This window comes from Ambystoma mexicanum, chromosome 4q (assembly GCF_040938575.1).
Source record: "Ambystoma mexicanum isolate Mex_15411 chromosome 4q, UKY_AmexF1_1, whole genome shotgun sequence".
NCBI lineage: Eukaryota > Metazoa > Chordata > Amphibia > Caudata > Ambystomatidae > Ambystoma > Ambystoma mexicanum.
Genome location: NC_090928.1, coordinates 1,294,277,486 through 1,294,298,491, shown reverse-complemented (window position 1 = coordinate 1,294,298,491; position 21,006 = coordinate 1,294,277,486). Strand labels below are relative to the sequence as shown.

The following is a 21,006-nucleotide window of genomic DNA, read 5'->3' as shown; positions in this document are numbered from 1 at the left end:
ACAGGAGTGACACTTCAGGGAGCGAGGCCACATGATCTTTCCATTAAAAGGTGCGGCGCGGTCTCCGTTAATGCAAATGGGTCATTGAGACTAGTCATAAGGGACCGGTTCTCTAAGCGTTCAGCTTAGTATCCAGTAAGTGAGACAGCGGTCCAAGGGTTTCAAGTCAAAATGTCTTTTTCTATTTGTCGAATAGAAAAAAAGACTGATTTAGAAAGACCGCTCTGTGACCGCCCAGGGCTCGCAGGTGCTGACAGGCGCCAGTACCTGGAAGACCCGTCGGGGGAGAACAGGTCATTGTTTGAGTGCCTGTGTGTTTATGTGTGCGTTGCGTGTTTGTGTGTTTTGGTAATTCTTAGGTGGGGAGGGAGGCGGCAGGGGCAGAGGAAGGGAGTTTTGGGGGGTGAAACCCTCCAATTTTGAACACATCCCGTCTGAGAAGATAGGGGGCAAAGCAATGTTTTGCGGGCCACCTAAAATCGGCTGAAGAAAATCGCTCTTTTTGTTGGACACCAAAGTGAAAATATCTCATCGAACCGTTTCAAGTGCCGGCCGCAGAACCAATAAATAACACTTTCTGAAAGTGTCAGACTCACTCAAAGATTGAGACTGCCACATGGAGTAAGATTCACTCCCATGAGTGACACATCAAGTACCAAGATCTGATCTGAACGCTACACTGAACGTAAACTATGTAAAATGTATTGCAAGGTGTGAGATGCTCACACAGTGGCAGAGTCTGTGCTCCCAGTTGTGAGACACGCACCAACATAGTTAGATGGTGATCCAATGTTTGAGACCCACAGCAACTCATTGGTGGGACTTGAGCCACAGGTGTTTTACAAACATACACACACACATGTGTGGCTATATTTCAGGGTGAGAGATCGGCACCCAATATGTGAGGCAGTTCTCTAAGTGGTGAAACTCCCAAACAATGAATGTGACTATGCTGAGAGTTGTAAGACTTGCACCAATAGAAGATTTGAGAAGCAGGTCTACTGTGCTCTTTTAACAATCATACTGATTTTGAAACTCTGCCCATATATATGAACACTATAGTTTAACTTAACCAAAGTGTCATGATGTTCATCATACCCTGTTTGCCAGATCTAACCACCACGCCAAAGGTGGCAGACTTTGAAGTAGAGAATAGTGTTGTGCCTGAACAAGGCTCTGGACAGATCTGGATCTCGGTCCTTAATGCAAGAGGAGCCACTACCCCTGAACTTTTCACAAGCTTACTATCGGACAACCATTTTGTCATGGGCCTATCTAGGAACCAATTCTTATTACACTTGATGTATGATTAACATGAGATGTTATCAATATCTCCCCTACACTTTATCACTAAAACGTCAAGTATTTACATTTGAAATGTAGTGCCTTTTTATACTCATTAATAGGAGCACACCAGGAATGCTCTGTCTCTTTTTGTTAAGCATTTCTGTATGTGTATTCGCTTGCAAAGATAATATGTGGGCAACACAAATGAAATACAGATCGCAAAATTAGTAACAATATAGTTGAATATAGTCCTAGAATCCTGCTCTTCTCCTATTCACTTCTAGAGTGGTAATACAACCTAAAACCAATCAGCAATATGTATAGCCATCCAAAACTATGGCACAGTAAAACCTGAAATCAAACTCCCAGGAGGGCTACCAGAATTGGTGAACTAGGTCACAAGTGATGTTATACCAACACATGTAAACCCATGCAATGGAAAGGGGTAGCATGTTCATGGCTTCTTAAGGCAGTTACCTAAAGGTAACCGAGAAGCAACCCAACGCTATGGATTCATAAATACAGACACTTCCCTCTGTAAGGATTCTTCTCTTCCATCCTCTTGTGCTTTCATGTCTTTTTTATCCTGGCCAAAGAGATCATATGGGGGAAAAGTCTTAATGTGCTGCGCCCAAAGTCAAATCCCAATAAACGCAGCGTCCCACCAGCACAGGGATCCTCGAAAGGCCACCTGCCGAAGATACATTATAATTCATTAACCATGGAAAAGAAACATATGTTGCAAAACCTGGGTAAAATATGGATTATTTCAGCCTTCAAAATATTGAAACATGCAACAAATTAGACTTTGGAAAACTTCACAAAGTGCCAACATTTAGGTCTATAGGTATATTTACTCTGTTATGGTGAAGTTATATCAAACATGAAGCTGGGTACTTCTGTAACGCGCCGATTCTCATGGCGCATCTGGCACGTTAGGCGATTGTGCCGCCGTTAGACTGTTCCGTTACGTTTTCCCACCCATCGGGTGTGTGGGTCTAGTCTTTCTGTGCATCTTTCTTTTCGCTATTTAGCTCCTCCCTTTCCGCCCTAGCATTGCGTTGCAACTCACCGCTTTCCTTTCGTGATAACTAACGCTAGTATTTTCTACCCGTGCTTACTCTGCTTTCTTGTTACCTCGTCTACCCTTTGTTTCCCGGTACATACTTTCGTTCGTTCCGACTGACTTTTTCTGGTTCCACCTTTTTGCGCCAGATTCTCTCCTTCTGGCTCGCTTCCTGCTCTGGATTCATACCTTTCTTCTTACTTACCTTATTTTCCAGGAAATCTCTCCCGTCTGTTTCTTCCCGTCTTACTCTTGTCTGGTATCCTTCCCGGAGCAATTCTGACAATACGCCTTACCGTTCTCTAAGGATGTTCTGTCCCAGTCAACTGTTCTCATCCCGTGCTTCACTGTTGTGGTGGAGGTGTACCTGCTACCGCCTTGACACGTCTTCGTTTCATCCGGAGTGCATCCTTGGTTGTCTGGAAATCTTGCGAACTACAGTCTTCCACTTTTGCAGCTGCCGGTAGCACAAGAACAATCCGAGAGGTGTTTTCTGCCTTCGGGCTTTTTCCTCAACTGGACACCATCGGAAATTAGCCCCTCTTGCTTGCCATCATTCGAAAGGCAGCAGGGTGGCTTCGAACCGAGGGAGGCCCTATCTCTACGAAAGAAGACACAAAGGCAAGAAGAAAGGGAAAAAAGGAGTCAAAGTCGCATCTACCGACACAGCTGAGGAGGAGGAAGGGGAAATCGTTCTCAGTGACGACCCAGAGATTTGTGAGTATCCCATCCCAAGTAATACAAGTGACAACTTCTTCTTATCAAGACGGTTCATCCTTGCTGTTCAGCTCTACCTCCAAAATACTAAACCAAGCCGAAAAATTAGAATTTGGATGAATTGGCAAAGAGCTAATTATTAGCTCAACGGGCAGATTTTCTCTGCCAGACTAAATGCATTAAAATAGCAGACTGCTTTCTCTTAAACAAGTCCGTCCTTGTGGTACAGCTTGTGTCTCCAAGCTCTGCCCCTTCTAGCCTCTCTCCGGGAATATTGCATCTGTCTGTCTCACTGTGTTCTATTCTTCTTAGGTTCAGCTTGCATATCTAATCTGAAGCCAGCTTTCTGTAACCCACCTTTTTCTTTGCCTGGCAATCTTGTATTGTGTTTTTTTTGTCTTAATCTCTAGTTTCAGTCAGAAGATCTTACTGGGAGCTGTGGTCCACACAGGTTTACATTGCGTTTGCTGGACTGACTGTGCACAAATGTACAATGTCTAAAACCACCCCCATAAATGCCTTCCCAAATCATGTTTTAATCGCCTCACTGTTGCACATATTGGAAAAATGCTCAAATGTCATCCGACAAGAATTCCAGCCAGAGTCTGCTGTTATAAGATCAGCCTTTGGGAATAGACACTTCTTTCTTCATGCCGTTGAGTTTACAATTTGGCTGAATCTCAAATATGAGATTAACATGAACTTGTAAAATGGGGGGTTCCGTATCTTTGTATACCAACTAACTCTCTATTTTTTAGGGCAAATTCATCCAGGGAATATAATCACTGATGTTACACTGTAGTAGTGGAGAAGGCTATTAAATCTTTCCAAAAAAAGAATTGTGTTTAGAAAATGGGGCAGTGCATATAAGGTCCATTCCACATGTAGATCAGGGAGTGCTTTAGCACAAAACCCAGAGCAGTGCATGTTCACATCACCATGCATGTCTAAAAGGCACAGGAAACTGTAAATGAAACTTCTAAGTCATTGAGCGTGCTACGGCGAAGAAACGTGCATTTCCAGCTTGGCAGAGCATTGACAATGTAGATGCATATCTGTGTCTTTTGCAATGAACATGTATTTCAACAGTGCCAAAAGTGTTGCAGCTAAAATGTGTGATAAACTAAATAGTAGAGAATTCCCCTATACTTGTGGTGATCCTTGAATGTCATTGCACTCCACTGTTGCCATTGCAATCCACTGTTGCCATTGCACTCCACTGTTGTCATTGCACTCCACTGTTGCCATTGCAATCCACTGTTGCCATTGCACTCCACTGTTGTCATTGCACTCCACTGTTGTCATTGCACTCCACTTTTTCCATTCTGGAAAAGATAAACACCCAAACCATGAGCCCAGCTTCAACATTGCCGGCATTCCAATGTTTGAAGGCAAGAAGGCTGGGCTTGTGAGGGCAGATCAGGAAATCAAGAAACATCTCCTAGGCAGCTGTGAGTCAGGCCGGTGAGTGAGCCGGTGAGTGAGCGCGTACAGCCCTTGCGTGAGTAACTGCCTCCACTCTAGGCTTTGCTCATTGGCTGCTAGCTCGGAAGTGGGATTTGAAACTGAATATCCTTCAGGCTAAGGTCATTCTGAAACTTAGGAGTGTGCCCTGGAACTGTGGCCAAACAGTGGAGATTTTGAAAATATTGCCTCACTTTTTTCCTATGCGTCGATGTTGAATTGCACTCATTCGCTAGGTGAAAATGAAAGTGTTTTGTACCAGTTTTTAGTTATGGGCACACACGATTGTGAAATATAACTAGAAAGAGAATTTCACAAATCGAAGAGTGGCATCGCTAGACGGCCATACCATCAACCCAAATTACCCATTAATCCTTGATGACCTTAATGCCCTGCACTTACAGTAAACTGACCCGAAAGTGCTAGCACAATACTCTAAAGAGGTAAAAGCATGGCTGGAAGCCAGGGGGAAATGTAAACTGTGAACTTGTGACCAAACTAAAGCACCGGCATAAGGTCAGAGAAGCAATGGGAGACAGTAAACTGACCCGGAGGTGCTAGCACAATACCCTAAAGAGGCCAGGACATGTCCAGGAGAGTGCAGAGTAAAGGGATGGCTGAAAGCCAGGGGGAAATGTAAACTGTGAACGTGTGACCGAACTAAAGCACCAGCATAAGGTCAGAGAAGGAATGGGAGAAGGGGCCCAGTCCAGGAGTAGGCACGTGGGGTGTAGGAGACGGTGGAGAAGACCCTCATTGTTCTGTTAGATAGGAATTACTCGATCCATGCTATTGCTTTGGTAGAGAAGCAGGCCGCTGAGGAGAGGTGTTAGCAAAGGATTTTGTGAACCACCAGATCAAATGCAGCCAAGTGGTCTAGCAGGAGGAGGAGTTTGTCCATTTGGATTTTTATGTTCAAGTGTGCTGATTATGTTCCATGACTGGGGCGGAAGCCAAACTGGCGAAGACCAAGAAGGTTATTATCTTAAAGGTACTTTTGAATTTGCAGATATGCTGCTCTAAGCAATATTTTCAGTAGGAAAGGGACTGTCGTGATGGGCCGGTATCTCCTAAGAGGCGATAATCCTTGGAGACTTGGAACCAGCTTAACTGGAGACGTGTGCATTATTGGGAATGGTAGGCCTACCTACCAGTTTAGATATACAGAGTATGGTATTAGGCACTAGAGTAAATGGTGACTGATGGCCATGTCAAATACTCCTGACTAATAGTAAACCTGTCGAGTGCTCAGGAGTAAGGGGCTTCTAGCTCCTTGCTGAGGCCTGTGTGGGTACAGCACTAATGTCTGCCACAACCTCAGGTATACCACCTACTGCCTAGAGGAGGAGGTCAGGCTCTGGCAAGTGGTGTATGAACAGAAATCATGTCAACACCATCTGTGTTTGAAGTCCTGCCTCCATTTGCAATCCATGTTACAGTACATGCCCCTCACACAAACACCCCTCCTCTCCACAAAGGACGCCCTGGGACCATGCCTACCCATGTAGAATATGCAGGGAGTATGAGTGAGCACAATAATACGCGCTGATTGCAAGTAAACATGGACACTATGCCCAGACTATGCTGGCAAACAAGCAATGTGCTCTGAGCCATACACAACCTAACACACCTCACACAAACACAGGGAGTGCACTGGAACACACACAGGCCAACTACACACACTAGGAAAAGGACACACCCATACTATGCGCACAGAGTATAAGCAAGCACAGCATGCACAAGCAATGCACATGGAATATAAGTGACCACGGATAACATGCTTGGAATCTCCCTGCACATAAACAATATGACATACTGGCATACAGCATGCACACATTTACATAAGCAGAGAGAATACAGTGGAAATAGGCATAGACAGTGCTAAACTCTGAATGAATACACATACACACTCCCACACACATGCACACATCACTCATACACACATGCGCACACACACAAACACAAAAAAACACTAGATATATATCTTGGGAACCAAACATACATGCACAATCACAGGAGCACACACACACACACACAAACAAACAAAAATAGGACTTTTGTGGAAAACATTTTTTGCACAGTGTTAAGGTACCTACATAAACACTGATATGTACAAACGTTGGCAATCTCACCGTTAAGGTACAAACACTCAGTTGAAAGGATAGAAAAAGGTTAAGCCTACAGACTTTTGCGTTAGCAACATCAAGGTGCGAACATTGTCCAAATGAAGCACTTCGCTTATATGAGTCCATCACGCTGTAAATGAAACCTTGATGTACACTGCACCATTTTGCAATTGCATATTTTCCAAAACACAACGTACCTTCAACATCTACTTCAACAGGTTTTGGCTTCTTAGAGAAATCTGAAAAATATTTGTGAAAATCAGTTGTAGAAATATAGGAAACGGCGACACCCTAACCCAACAGAGACACAAGTGTAAACCAAAAGTCTGAATTAACAATCTCCATACTTTGGTTCTCGATTAACTGTTTAATTGAGTGTAGAATTGGAAGGGCCTATTGCTCACTTGAAGCTTGTCATTATCTGTACATTGCTTCTTCTAACATAGTATCGATAGATTTTTCCAAATATATTGCAAGGATGCCAAGTTTAACAAATTCTTAAGCAAACAAACCATAGTGAGCGATGCTTGCAATCCCGGTTTCATCCCTCCTATTTTCTTTCCTTGGAGAAGTGAAAAGAGGAGTGGGAGTAAGGTTAAGCGATAGATAATAACACTACCAAGGTATGGTGCGTAGAGTAGGTAGAGACGAAAGGGTAAGCAGCGGAGGAAGAACACAGTGATCGACCATATCATTCAAGAAAAGCCCTTCGCATGTATTAATTGCATTTGTGCCTCATCGTTGTCCTCTTTTATTGGAATTTCTGACATGATGACACAGTACTCTGAAGTATCAACTGACACGGAGGAACATGGAAACTGAATTTTTAAAACAGAAAGTAAGTTACACATGCAGAAGGGGATATGAACAGAGCCACCTGCTCATTCTCCTTGTCTCTCCAACCGCCACTCTCACTCTCCCTTCTCTCGTGGAATCTCCAATCCCACGTTCCATAGTTCTATGCGACAGTACACATCCTCCTTCCTTCACATGAAAGTCCCCTCTGGTGGCTCCTCTACTGAGCAAAGTTCATGAGGCGCTTTGGTCTTCGATAACTCCTCCCAAAGTTTGATGTGGCTGCCAACGTCTTCTTCAGAGTACCTAATTCTTCTGGAAAGGAAAGATCACCATCTCTATGCATCTCCTCATCCCTTCTCACACCACCATTACCAGTCATAACCGTGGCTCTTTCATTGTTTCACACTCTTCCATCCTTTGTTCTTACGGCATGCTTAAACACTTCCGTCACCTCAATTGGTTTGGACCATTTACACCCATCATCCCGCAACGCCAATGGCAATTTGATCCTAACCTAACATCCAACCTGTGGAATCTTTGCTGCCTTAAACCTACTGTTATCCTGCATTGACTTATTGCTCAACTGTCTCCTACTGACACTCTCTTTTACTTCATCCAGCTCCACACTCATGCCAGTCACCACACACATCCATCCCGGAAATAGTTTAGTATTCACCTTCTTCCCCCTGCTAAGTTCAAAAGGTGATACCCCAGTTGTGCTATGCAGAGTGAACCTATGCGCCACAACCGTCCTCGTCACCACTTCTTTCCAATCTTTCCCATTGGACCATGCCCACCTTATCGCCTCCTTTATCACTCCATTGTACCTTTCCACAATGCCATTAGTCTGGGGGTGATATATAGCACTGGCTTTGTGTGTGATGAACCTTCCCTTCAGGTACTCCTCCATTTCCTTGGATGTATATTGTGACCCATTATCCATCAACACCTCCTCCGGATAACCCTCATGACCACATATCTTTTCTGGGAAATCAATCACTCTTTTAGTAGAAACATTCAGTGACATCCTCATGTTTGCCCGTATCGTCAAAACATCAATAACAACAATACAAAAGATCTTACAGCTCTCACTCCACACAGGACCCAGTACATCAATAGCTATTTTTTTTCCCGAGCCTCTCCGTTATGTCTGTCAGGGCCATCGGATACTTCTCACCCATACACCCTTTATCACAGTTAGTACAAAGGATACAGCTTCTGACGTTTCTCTCAATCTGCACGTCATATCCCAGCCACCAGCAGGTATTCCTTATCCTGCATTTGGTTTTCACGATTCCTTGATGGCCTTCATGTCCTAGATGTATCACCTTCTCCCTGATCCCCTCCAGGGATGTCAGTTTATGTCCTCTCATCAGGTATCCATCTTGAATACATAGTTCATCTCTCACATTTCAGAATCCTTCTATTCCTGCTTCTTGCATTCTCTTTATGGAAAGATCACCTTCCTCCAGACTTTTGATTACTAGCATCTTTGAGCATCTCATCAGACCACTCTTGTTTAGATCATCTCCTACTCTTCCTCCTCATCCCGCTCAGATTATTCATAGTTCGTCATCCTTGACAGGCAGTCTGCAGCATAGTTCCTCACACCTGGGATGTACGTTATCACAAAATCAAATTCCTGTAGCCTGGAAACCCATCTTCTTATTCTGCCTGATACTTTGTCCAAACCTTTGGTTGCAAAAACTTCTACTAGAGGTTTGTGATCGGTATGCAGCTCAAACTTAATTCCCCACACAAAGCTTCTAAACTTGTCAGTAGCCCACTTAATAGCAAGAGCTTCTATTTCTATTGTCGCATACGATTTTTCTGCTCCTTTCAGCAAACGGGATTCGCATGCTATTACATGTTCTTTTCTCTCATGGATCTGCGTTAAAATGGCACCTAAACCTAAATTACTTACGTTACTAATGATCACTGTGCGTCTCCGTGTTTTTAAAGCATTGTTTATGTTCTGGAATTCATCCTCACATCCTTCGCTCCAGACAAATCTTTTATTCATCATCATCATATCCCGAAGGGCAACTGTGTGGTCTGATAATCCCTGTACAAATTTAGAACAATATTCGGCAACACCTAAAAATGTCCCAACTTGTTCCTTGCATGTAGGAGTGGCCATGTCTTCAATTGCATCTGCTAAATCCTTCTTCGGTGTGATGCCATCCTTTGATATGACATGACCCAAGTAGTCAATTTCTGTCCTATTGAACTTTGACTTTTCCTTGCTGAGTGTCATACCTACATCATGTAATTTCTTAAACAACAACTCTAATCTCCTGTTATGTTCTTCTTCACTGTCAGCATATATTAGGATATCATCCTGGAAGAAAATGACACCTTCATCACCATCAAATATTCAATACATTATTTTTTGGAACACAGAGGCTGCATATATTAAACCAAACAGCATCCTATGGTATTGAAACAAACCCTGGGGTGTGATGAAAGCAGTCAGATGCATTGGGCCTCATTCCGAGTTTGGCGGTAGCCATGGTGCTATTAGCGCCATGGCTGCCTCCAAAATCAGTCCGGGTTCATTGAATGGGGACTTAGCGGGTCATTCCAACCTTAGAGGACCCGGTAAGTCCCCATTCAAAATACCCATCCCCATAGGGCTCAATGGGAATGGAGTGGGAGCTAATAACGGGCCCGTTAATAACGGGCCCGTTATTAGATCTCTGGTCCCCTAGCGGGACCCGCTAAGGACGTCTGGTCTGACCAGACTTCTGAGCGGCTCCCGCTCGAGAACCTCGTAATAGGGCGGTAAGGGGTTAACGGCACCGGCATCCAAACCGGTGCCATTAACTCCTTGCCGCCCACCTCGTAATGAGGCCTATTGACTCTTTATGTAGTTTTACTTGGTGTTATGCAGCAGTGAGGTCCAGCGTAGAGAATACCTTTGCAGAACACATCGTTGAAATCAATTCCTGAATGTTGGGTAAAGGGTGTCTTTCACAGATCACACATTTAAGTTCTCTTAAGTTGATGCACACCCTTACCTTTCCTGAACTGTTTCTCACCACTACCGGTGGGGAGACCCACTCTGATGCATCGATTCTTTCTATTATTCCTTGTTCTTCCAGTTTACTGAGTTCCAATTTCACTTCATCCCGAATGGATATCGGAACACTTTGCAACTTTTGTGCTACTGGTTGCACCCTTGTTTCAGAATAATGCAGTGTGTGAAACCTTTCACACACCCTATCTCATCTCTGAAAATTTCCATAATGACTTTTCCTTTGTCAACTTCAGGTAAATCAATCATGAAAACTGAAACTGCTGTATTCGGATCCATTTGCAGCCTTAAGTAGTCTCTGGTATGTCCAACTAAGTAACAGCGATGATCCTTTCTTCGAGACATATACACCTCCTTCCGCCCACCTGTCTTTGAAACCTAGTGTAGCCTTGAACCACGCAATAAAATAAATGTTTGCACAACCATAAGCTCTTGGCTTGATGTCAACTTTGTGTAAATACTCTGGTACAATTTTCTTCCACACTACTTCAGGAATGAATGTCTATTTGGCTCCTGAGTCCACCATCATCGTAACCGGATTGCCATTTACTATTATGGTGGTCTTTGGCCTGTCAAACTCTTCATCCTCACCGTTGACCGCTGACAAACATTCTTCTCCTTCATCAATGTCTTCATTCCCAATCCGATTCATGCTATTGCCTTTATTTCTGCAGCACTACCTCGATGTCCTCTCCCATTACAATTTCTGCAAATTATCCCGAGGGTGGGGCAGTCTAGACTGTTAGCCCAATGAGATGGACTGTCGCATCTGTAACATGTTCTCGTAATAGCACGTTCCCTTCCCCGTTGGTCACCTCGTCGAAATTCAGTACTATGACCTTGATCCCTCACTGTTTCTCTTGAATCTCTGTTTTCTCCACTGTATCTGGTGAACCTGGGTTCCCTTGCATCACGTCTTCTTCTCATGTAAGGGTTATTGACGACGTGGACTTAATTGTAACTTCCTTTACTCTGTTTTCTAGGGTTTTCACACATTTCCCAGTGTTTTCCACTTCCTTGGCCATCCGCAGAACTATTTCTAAAGGATCGTCCTCGCTCCACAGTCTCTCACAAACTTTGCTACTATTACATTCTAACATAAATTGATCTCTCAATCTTTCTTCTGGTTGTTGATTAAACCTGCATGTCCTGGCCAACTTCCTAAGGGCCGTAATGTATTGTTCGACACTTTCTCCCTCCTCTTGTATCCTCTTTCCAAACTTGCAAACGTTCTAAAATAGTGCTCAGCTTCTTCTCATAGCGCTTATTCATTTTTAATATCGATTTCTCATATTCGTTCATATCCTCACACTCAACAGCCATGAGGTCAGGTAGATCCTCAAACTTCTCCTGGCAAGCTGGGCCTAAACAATGTAAAAATAGTGATTTTTTTCTTTCAACACTGTCATTTGTGCCACAAACTACATTAGCATAATGATCGAAAGTTGTTTGCCATCTTTTCCATGGCAATGTGGGTTCACCCACTTCAGGTCAGAACATTGCAGGTGGTGGAACACTATGCATAGACGTGGTGTCTCCTGCTCCACTGAGGTTGGCCATTGTGGCCTGATTGCTAAGTAGTACACTATGTGTTTTTCTCTCTTTTTTATGTAGGTCTTGTCTAAGCTGTATATATGTATATGTCCCACTGCAGAGACTTCATATTCGTTGCCAAGCATCCTTATGTAATAGTCACAAAAAAACATATAGGCGGTACGTACGTTAAGTCCTTGGTTACTAGAAATGAGACAGAACAGGAGGAGCAACAAAAAAAAGAAACAACATTTTTTGTGTAACCATTAACTGAGACAAGGAAGAGCATGATGTCCAGTTGAAATGCTCTATTATTTCCTGGCCTTTAGAAATGGCTGCACATTGCGTGATTATGCAACTGGTTGTAGGTCCCTTTTCTCTACGGCGTAGTGATTAAACGGAAGAAAAAAATGCTTATTTAGTAGTCATCGGGTGCTGGGGGCCGCAGATTAATTACAATGCTGCTGAGTTGCAGGTTGGAACCTGTCACCTGTGGGTCCATAGATCGCAGCTGCTCTCTTTCTTCTCTCTGCAGTACCGGCACATCGTTGCACCTTCAGGAGGCCATCCTCGTAGCCAATTGAAGTATCAACCGACACAAAGGGACTTGGAAATGGAATTTAATAAACAGAAAGTAATTGACACATGCAAAAGAGGATATGAACGAAGCCGCCTGCCCAGCTCCTTCTCCTTCTCTCTCCAATCGCTGCTCTCGCTCTCTTCCTTCTCTTGTGGAAACCCCATTCCCAAGTTCCATAGTTCTATGCAACACTACATACTCATATCAGATACCAGGCTTTCCTTTCAAGTTCATCTTACTTTTCCGTTGTTTCCTTATAAGGTTTTGAACCATTGATGAGAACTTGGCAAGATGTTCAACCAAGCCTGACAATGTTAAGCTTTTGTTGAGTTTGAACTGGGTGTTCATTAATATGTGTGTCCAGCCCGTATAAATTCATATAACAATTGACATCTTGTCCCTTGAGGGCTATTGCATATCCAGAAAGTGAATCATTACTTAGTCCAATCCTAAGCATTAATATCCTCAGCTGCGTAAACAGGAACGATTGGTCGATTGTTGATGGAAATCCATCTTATCTCAGCCCAGTTCTTCAATTGGAGTGCCTAAGCCATGCCATGAATCAGATAACAGTGTGAAGTGTTGAGTCATGGTCGCCCAGTCATTGTCGTATAAATATTTGAAGGCAGCGTTTTTCCACTTTACCGGTCAGGTAGTAACTGTATATATCTTCATTGGCTCCCCGTGGCTGCAAGGATCAACTTCAAGACCCTCTGCATTATCCTCAAGGCTTTCTGGGGCCTGGGACCGCTCTACTCCAACTTTCTCTTCTAAAACATCTTCCTTCTCGAGCTCTCCGCTCATCCACCTCCAACTCTCTGAGGGTCAGACTCTTCTCCAGGCAGAAAGTTGGGGGCAGGTCTATCTCCTCGGCTGGGGCCTTCCTCTGGAGCAGCCTCCCTGCCTCTCTCAAACTTGAGCAGCACCACCTGTGGTTCCTGAAGCAAATCAAGACCTTCCTTTTCGCGTCCACTTTCTCTCTTCCTCTCCCCTGCTGATGCACCTGACTTCTCCACGCACTGGTCACCTGGTCACACTCTGAACTCGGGCCTAGGCTCCTGCATGTCCAGTTGCCCTGGCACTGCCTCGGGCTGCCCCAGTACTTTAGAGTCTGTAGCTGCAACTCTACAGTCCCTTCTCTCTGCACATATGAGCCACCCGCTGGCTGCTCTTGTGAGTTAAATGCACTTCTGCCTTCCCCTTTCCCCTGGCACTTCTCCCCTTCCCTCTTCCCCGCACTTGCGCGATCTGAATAACACAAGGCCTAGTAAGATCATTATTTTGTACTCCCTTGTTCGCCCCTCCTTGTCTTGTCCTACCTAGAAACACTTGTGTACAGGCGCGTTATGAATGCCATATCATTATGGGGGACAAACTTTAGTTGCAGAGACGTTAAGGTGACAACTTAATGCAACAACACCCCTGAAATTCAGCAAAAGCCACCTTAAGTTTGCGCCCCTTGTTGCGCAGCCTATGACATCAATCTGTGGTGACATCGCTAATAATATCATTTATGACATCAATTATTATTTAACTATTGGCATCAGACATAAGATCACTCTAGGTATTTGCACGCATTTAGACCACTGTTACGTTTCTACATGTGTGATTTTAGCATTTTAGAATAGTTCATAACAATGAGTACATTGTTTAAAACAGTAAACGGCTACACATGCATCATATCACTACTTGTGAAGCGTTCCTTTGTAGTACTTTGGTAAAAGATGATATCTGAATGATAAATATGTAATATTTTACAAATATGTTTACTTTCTTTTAATAGTAATACAGTGAAAAAGTGCACTGCTTAGAATGTTCCTGTTTGTTCCAAATATATGTTCACAATAATATAATATCTATATGCAGTTGCAAAAAACAAATAGTAGAAATAAATAGAAAGAGATAGATGTTGAATCCTAATTATTTACTACATTTTAAAAGAAACATATGTAAATGCTCAATTGTTTTATTGTAAGAAAAATGTCTAGCCGTATCATTTTCTAAATGACAAGAGAAGTTCTTTGAAACAAGGAACAACGATGTTTTAGGATACAATGTACGATTTCCATATATGGCTATTGACAAAAAAAGTGATTATTACTCTAAATTGATATATCTATACAAAAGAAATGAAGTGTTCAAATTCAGCATTTGCTTGAAAGCACGTACGTAGATGTATAGTTCTTTCTATGGGTATCTAGACTATCCATCGAAATTAGATTCATCGAATTAATATCCAACAAATTATATTCATTGAAAGCCATTACCATCGAAATGCATTTTCATTTAATACATTTAGTTGTATTTCGATTAGGGTTAGGGTTGGGTTAGGGTTAGGGGGTCAACTTCAAGAGTTGGGGGCAAGGCTGGGGGGCACCCCCCAAAAATTAATAAACACTGAAACGTTACATGAAGCTGGCCAGTGCCGAAATACTTTGAAGATTTCAGCACTGGACAGCTCCATGTAACGTTTTAACATGAAAAATAAATGCATTGAAATACTATCTTTTACATTTAAAAGTACATATCCATCGAAACCTGCCCATTCCTATATTCGATGGACAAGTTTCAATGGATATGTACTCTTAAATGTAAAAGATAGCATTTCGATGCATTTACATTCAGTGCTTTTACTTCGATGGATTTCTTTTCGAAGAAAAGACTATGAACCCTTTCTATGTGTCTTTTGTAAGTGATTAACATGTTAACATTGAAATAAAACACATACTGTACAAAGTAAAAATAATTTTTAAATAGTATCCAAGATTTTAATACATTGGGCCTCATTTCAAGTTTGTCGGTCCGGAAACAAGTGTGCCGGTAAGCTCACTGGCACTGTTGTTTCCAAAACGGCAAACTAGGAGTCTGCCTGCCGGAGCCACTGTGCCCAACAGGCCTGACCCTGCGGGCGCAGCCGCCACTGTACGCAGACCGGTGCTTCCAAGTCCCCACTCCCATAGATTCCTGCACCTGACTTCCGGGGCTGCCGGACTTGTAATCTCCCAGTGGCACCAGGAAGTCAGATACTGGTAACATTTTATGAGTCCGGCAGCAACCCGCCGGTAACACCAGCAGGGCTATCGTAATGACTTTTGTGTTTGTCATAGATGATGTAATCAGTGATGTCTACAGTGATGGCATCTGTGTTGTCATCATTGTGGTCATAGGCTGCACAACAAAGGTGCACAGTTAAGGTGGCTTTAGCTGAATTTCAGGGGGTTTGTTGCATTACGTTCTCACCTTAAAATCCATGCAACTAACGTTGCATGGATGTTAATTTCAAAACCTTAGAAATTCTCCTTGAATTTCTAAGGTTTTGTTGTAATGTATTTCTCACCTTAAAGTCCCTGCAACTAAAATGCCTACTGCAAATTTAGAACACTAGCAGACTAATAGCAATGACCTTTGTATTTTTTTAAAACACTGACAGGCTTTTGGCCATTCCCACTGTATAAAACACTTGCAACCCACTGGCCATTCGGCCGTGCCCACAGTATGTAGCCCACTGGCCATAGCCCACTGGCCATAGCCTTCAGCCATGGCCAGTCGGCACAGCCTTTGGCTGTGCACACTGCATATTGGCCATGGCCCTCGGCCATGCCCACTGTATATTTTAAAACACTACTGGCCATGGCCAGTGATTTTTCACCCCTGACCTCACTGTATACGTCCACATGACGAATTGTGTTTTTATAACTTTTTATATCCGTGAGTATACCCAAGGTTATAATCAAGAGTATTTGTAGTGTGGACTACACATACCTGTTGGTATTGTATATTTTATACCCACAGTTATTGCAAAAAACAGCAAAAAAACTAAAATGCTTCGCTGCTCTCAAGTGCCCCCCTCATGTGTACCTGCTCCCCCTATCCCCTGATGGCCGCCTCACCTCCCCTACCCTCTCTCATTTCCCCCACAACATTTGTTTCTGTGACACAGTTTCAGTTGAAAGGTCGGGTAGCTGTGCTTATACCCCAGGTTATAACGAAGGATATGGGAAAAATATTTCAGCCTTGTGTTGCAAACTTGATCGCTAGCCCCCCTCCAACTCCTGAATTTCACTTGGTGTCCTCTTACCTCCTCCCCCCACTTCTCGCCTGATGGCATTTGCATATTTGATTACCTGCAATTGGCTTTTGTTTGCTTTTCATTTTTCCCATACCCTGGCGTATAACCTGTGGTTTAACCGCGGCTATCTCTCGCTTAGAGAAAAAGCACTGGAAACACCCGGATACTCAATGTATCCGGGTAGATACAGCTATTTATTTTGGGGAAGGGGGCACCCCCTTCTCCGTCAAATATTTAAAAAAGTACTGGAATGAATAACCCCAAACCCCAAACCCAACAAGTTAACGCTTCAAACTTTTCAAACTTGGTCCAAAGCTGTCCAACGGTTTTGGCTGTACGATCGACCAAAATTGACCTTTTTTTTCTTACTAATTTTAAAAAAAGTAAAGAATCTTTCCCAAACTTTCCAGTCTTGGAGGGGCCTCAAGAGGTGGGGGGGGCGGCCTAGGAGGGGATGGGTGGCAGATGTTCAAAATTGTCTGCAAAATTTCAGCCAAATCCGTTGCACAAGTGAACAGTTATTAACGATTACATTTTTCAATTTCCTATGTAACTCAGAATCACCATAGCTAAAGGGCGGCCGTCGCTGCCCTAAAGTTGAGGGGAGTCAGAGTTCCATAGGAAATCCCAAACATGTATTGCTAATACCTTTTGACCAGTGTGACAGATTTGGCTGAAAGTTGCAGACACTGTTGTACCCCCCGACCCCCCAATTTCTGGTGGATCACACACTGCACATCCTGTGAGATGCATTGTCACATTCGTATCCACACTAACCTGCATCACAGGCCCCCTCTCTCTCCCTCCTTAGTCAGGAAAGTGTCTCACTCATCTACCTCGGGGCCAACACAAAACATTCCTTGAACAGCCACCAAGTCTACCCAACACACCAACTATGATCCCCCGACAGGCCACCCTTATCATTCTTGACTCGCGTTGACTTAATATCTGCAAATAAAGAAAAAACACAGCTATGTGTAAATCCTTTTCTCTGAGCATCACTAAGGGATGGAACAGTCCTGTGGAAATTCAAACAGGTTCCAGCGAATTTACATTACTAAGCACAGAGTTAGCCGTCAACTATGCTGGCTACTGCTGAGAGGAGAAGTAGCCGTCGAATGCTAGTCGGAGGGCTATTCCCATGCTTCCTTCGCATTGACTATGCTGGCTAGTGCTGAGAGGAGAAGTAGCCGTCGACTGCTAGCCGGAGGGCTATTCCCATGCTTCCTTCGCATTGACTATGCTGGCTAGTGCTGAGAGGAGTAGTAGCCCTCGACTGCTAGCCGGAGGGCTATTGCCATGCTTCCTTCCCATTGACTATGCTGGCTAGTGCTGAGAGAAGTAGCCGTCGACTGCTACCCGGAGGGCTATTCCCATGCTTCCTTCGCATTGACTATGCTCGCTAGTGCTGAGAGGAGAAGTAGCCGTCGACTGCTAGTCGGAGGGCTATTCCCATGCTTCCTTCGCATTGACTATGCTGGCTAGTGCTGAGAGGAGAAGTAGCCGTCGACTGCTAGCCGGAGGGCTATTCCCATGCTTCCTTCGCATTGACTATGCTGGCTAGTGCTGAGAGGAGTAGTAGCCCTCGACTGCTAGCCGGAGGGCTATTGCCATGCTTCCTTCCCATTGACTATGCTGGCTAGTGCTGAGAGAAGTAGCCGTCGACTGCTACCCGGAGGGCTATTCCCATGCTTCCTTCGCATTGACTATGCTCGCTAGTGCTGAGAGGAGAAGTAGCCGTCGACTGCTAGTCGGAGGGATATTCCCATGCTTCCTTCGCATTGACTATGCTGGCTAGTGCTGAGAGGAGTAGTAGCCGTCGACTGCTAGCCGGAGGGCTATTTCCATGCTTCCTTCGCATTGACTATGCTGGCTAGTGCTGAGAGGAGTAGTAGCCGTCGACTGCTAGCCGGAGGGCTATTGCCATGCTTCCTTCGCATTGACTATGCTGGCTAGTGCTGAGAGGAGAAGTAGCCGTCGACTGCTAGCCGGAGGGCTATTGCCATGCTTCGTTCCCATTGACTATGCTGGCTACTGCTGAGAGGAGTAGTAGCCGTCGACTGCTAGCCGGAGGGCTATTGCCATGCTTCCTTCCCATTGACTATGCTGGCTAGTGCTGAGAGGAGTAGTAGCCGTCGAGTGCTAGCCGGAGGGCTATTGCCATGCTTCCTTCCCATTGACTATGCTGGCTAGTGCTGAGAGGAGTAGTAGCCATCGAGTGCTAGCCGGAGGGCTATTGCCATGCTTCCTTCCCATTGACTATGCTGGCTAGTGCTGAGAGGAGTAGTAGCCGTCGAGTGCTAGCCGAGGGCTATTGCCATGCTTCCTTCCCATTGACTATGCTGGCTAGTGCTGAGAGGAGTAGTAGCCGTCGATTGCTAGCCAGAGGGCTATTGCCATGCTTCCTTCCCATTGACTATGCTGGCTAGTGCTGAGAGGAGTAGTAGCCGCCGATTGCTAGCCAGAGGGCTATTGCCATGCTTCCTTCCCATTAACTATGTTGGCTAGTGCTGAGAGGAGTAGTAGCCGTTGACTGCTAGCCGGAGGGCTATTCCCATGCTTCCTTCCCATTGACTATGCTGGCTAGTGCTGAGAGGAGTAGTAGCCGTCGAGTGCTAGCCGGAGGACTATTGCCAGGCTTCCTTCCCATTGACTATGCTGGCTAGTGCTGAGAGGAGTAGTAGCCGTCGACTGCTAGCCGGAGGACTATTGCCATGCTTCCTTCCCATTGACTATGCTGGCTAGTGCTGAGAGGAGTAGTAGCCATCGAATGCTAGCCAGAGGGCTATTGCCATGCTTCCTTCCCATTGGCTATGCTGGCTAGTGCTGAGAGGAGTAGTAGCCGTCAACTGCTAGTCGGAGGGCTATTGCCATGCTTCCTTCCCATTGACTATGCTGGCTAGTGCTGACAGGAGTAGTAGCCGTCGAGTGCTAGCCGGAGAGCTATTGCCATGCTTCCTTCTCATTGACTATCGGAGGGCTATTGCCATGCTTCCTTCCCATTGACTTTGCTGGCTAGTGCTGACAGGAGTAGTAGCCGTTGAGTGCTAGCCGGAGGGCTATTGCCATGCTTCCTTCCCATTGACTATCGGAGGGCTATTGCCATGCTTCCTTCCCGTTGACTATGCTGGCTAGTGCTGACAGGAGTAGTAGCCGTCGAGTGCTAGCCGGAGGGCTATTGCCATGCTTCCTTCCCATTGGCTATGTTGGCTAGTGCTGAGAGGAGTAGTAGCCGTCAACTGCTAGTCGGAGGGCTATTGCCATGTTTCCTTCCCATTGACTACCGGAGGGCTATTGCCATGCTTCCTTCCCATTGACTATGGGAGGGCTATTGCCATGCTTCCTTCCCATTGGCTATGCTGGCTAGTGCTGAGAGGAGTTTGTACTCAGATATGCTTCCCACACAACAAAGCAGAGTTCAGTGCAGTCCGAGCCCTGCGTCCAAGCACCAGACCCCTCCATAGATACCATAGTCAGGACAACATTTGATTTTGTGACCAGGAGTACATTTTTGAAGTCCCCGAGTTGCAGCAACTCTTTTTGTGGTGTGCTGCCCCTAGTAGCCCATCTGGCCTGAAAGGCAGGGGGGGCTTTTTAAGCACCCAACGGTGATTGTATCACCCTGCAAGATTGCTGGGGAGTGCTTGGTGGCAGATGGGATCTAGTTTTGGTTATAACATGCGTATCCCTTTGCACTGCATTAGTAGCCCTATCTGCCCATTTGGTAGCCATTGGGGTATTAATTCTTTTTATTGAGACAACCCCCCATCCATTTTCTGTTGGCCACTCATTTGGATTTGTGGGCTATGAGGCAGGACGCAAATGACAGGTTTTCAGTTGTACGCTTGTCCCGAGCCCATTAACACCTCCTCGGATGTGGTATAAACTGGTGTAAACTGATTTAAGGTTATCCAGACTTCCCAATCTACATACTGGGTGTCATTATAAGGTGGACGCTAAGGGATTAACGGCACCGGTAAGGACACCGGTGCCGGTAATCCCTTACCACCCTATTCCGAGGTCCCTTAGCGGGTCCCTCCAGTAAAGCCTGGTCTGACCAGGCGTTATGGACGGGCCCCGTTAAGGGACTTCAGAGCTCATAACGGTACCGCAATTTGCGGTACCGTTATTAGCGCCTTCCCCATTCCCATTGAGCCCTATAGGGGCTCAATGGGAATGGGGAATGGCTTTTTCAATGGGGACTTACCGGTCCCGCAAAGGTCGGACTACACCGGTAAGTCCCTATTGAACCATACCGGTGCCGGACCCGTTATTGGAGGCAGTAATGGCGCAAATAGCGCCATGACTACCTCCAATCTCGGAATGAGG

General features: G+C 44.9%; 1 protein-coding gene across 1 annotated transcript in view; it reads right to left on the bottom strand.

Moving 5' to 3' along the window:
* The window catches only part of LOC138468389 (NACHT, LRR and PYD domains-containing protein 3-like), a 350,409-nt gene that overhangs the window by 242,011 nt on the left and 87,392 nt on the right, over positions 1–21,006 (bottom strand). Inside the window, exon 3 of the mRNA XM_069608929.1 lies at positions 6,858–6,899. Coding sequence (XP_069465030.1) covers positions 6,858–6,899 — 42 coding nt within the window. The remainder of the gene's footprint in view (positions 1–6,857; positions 6,900–21,006) is intronic.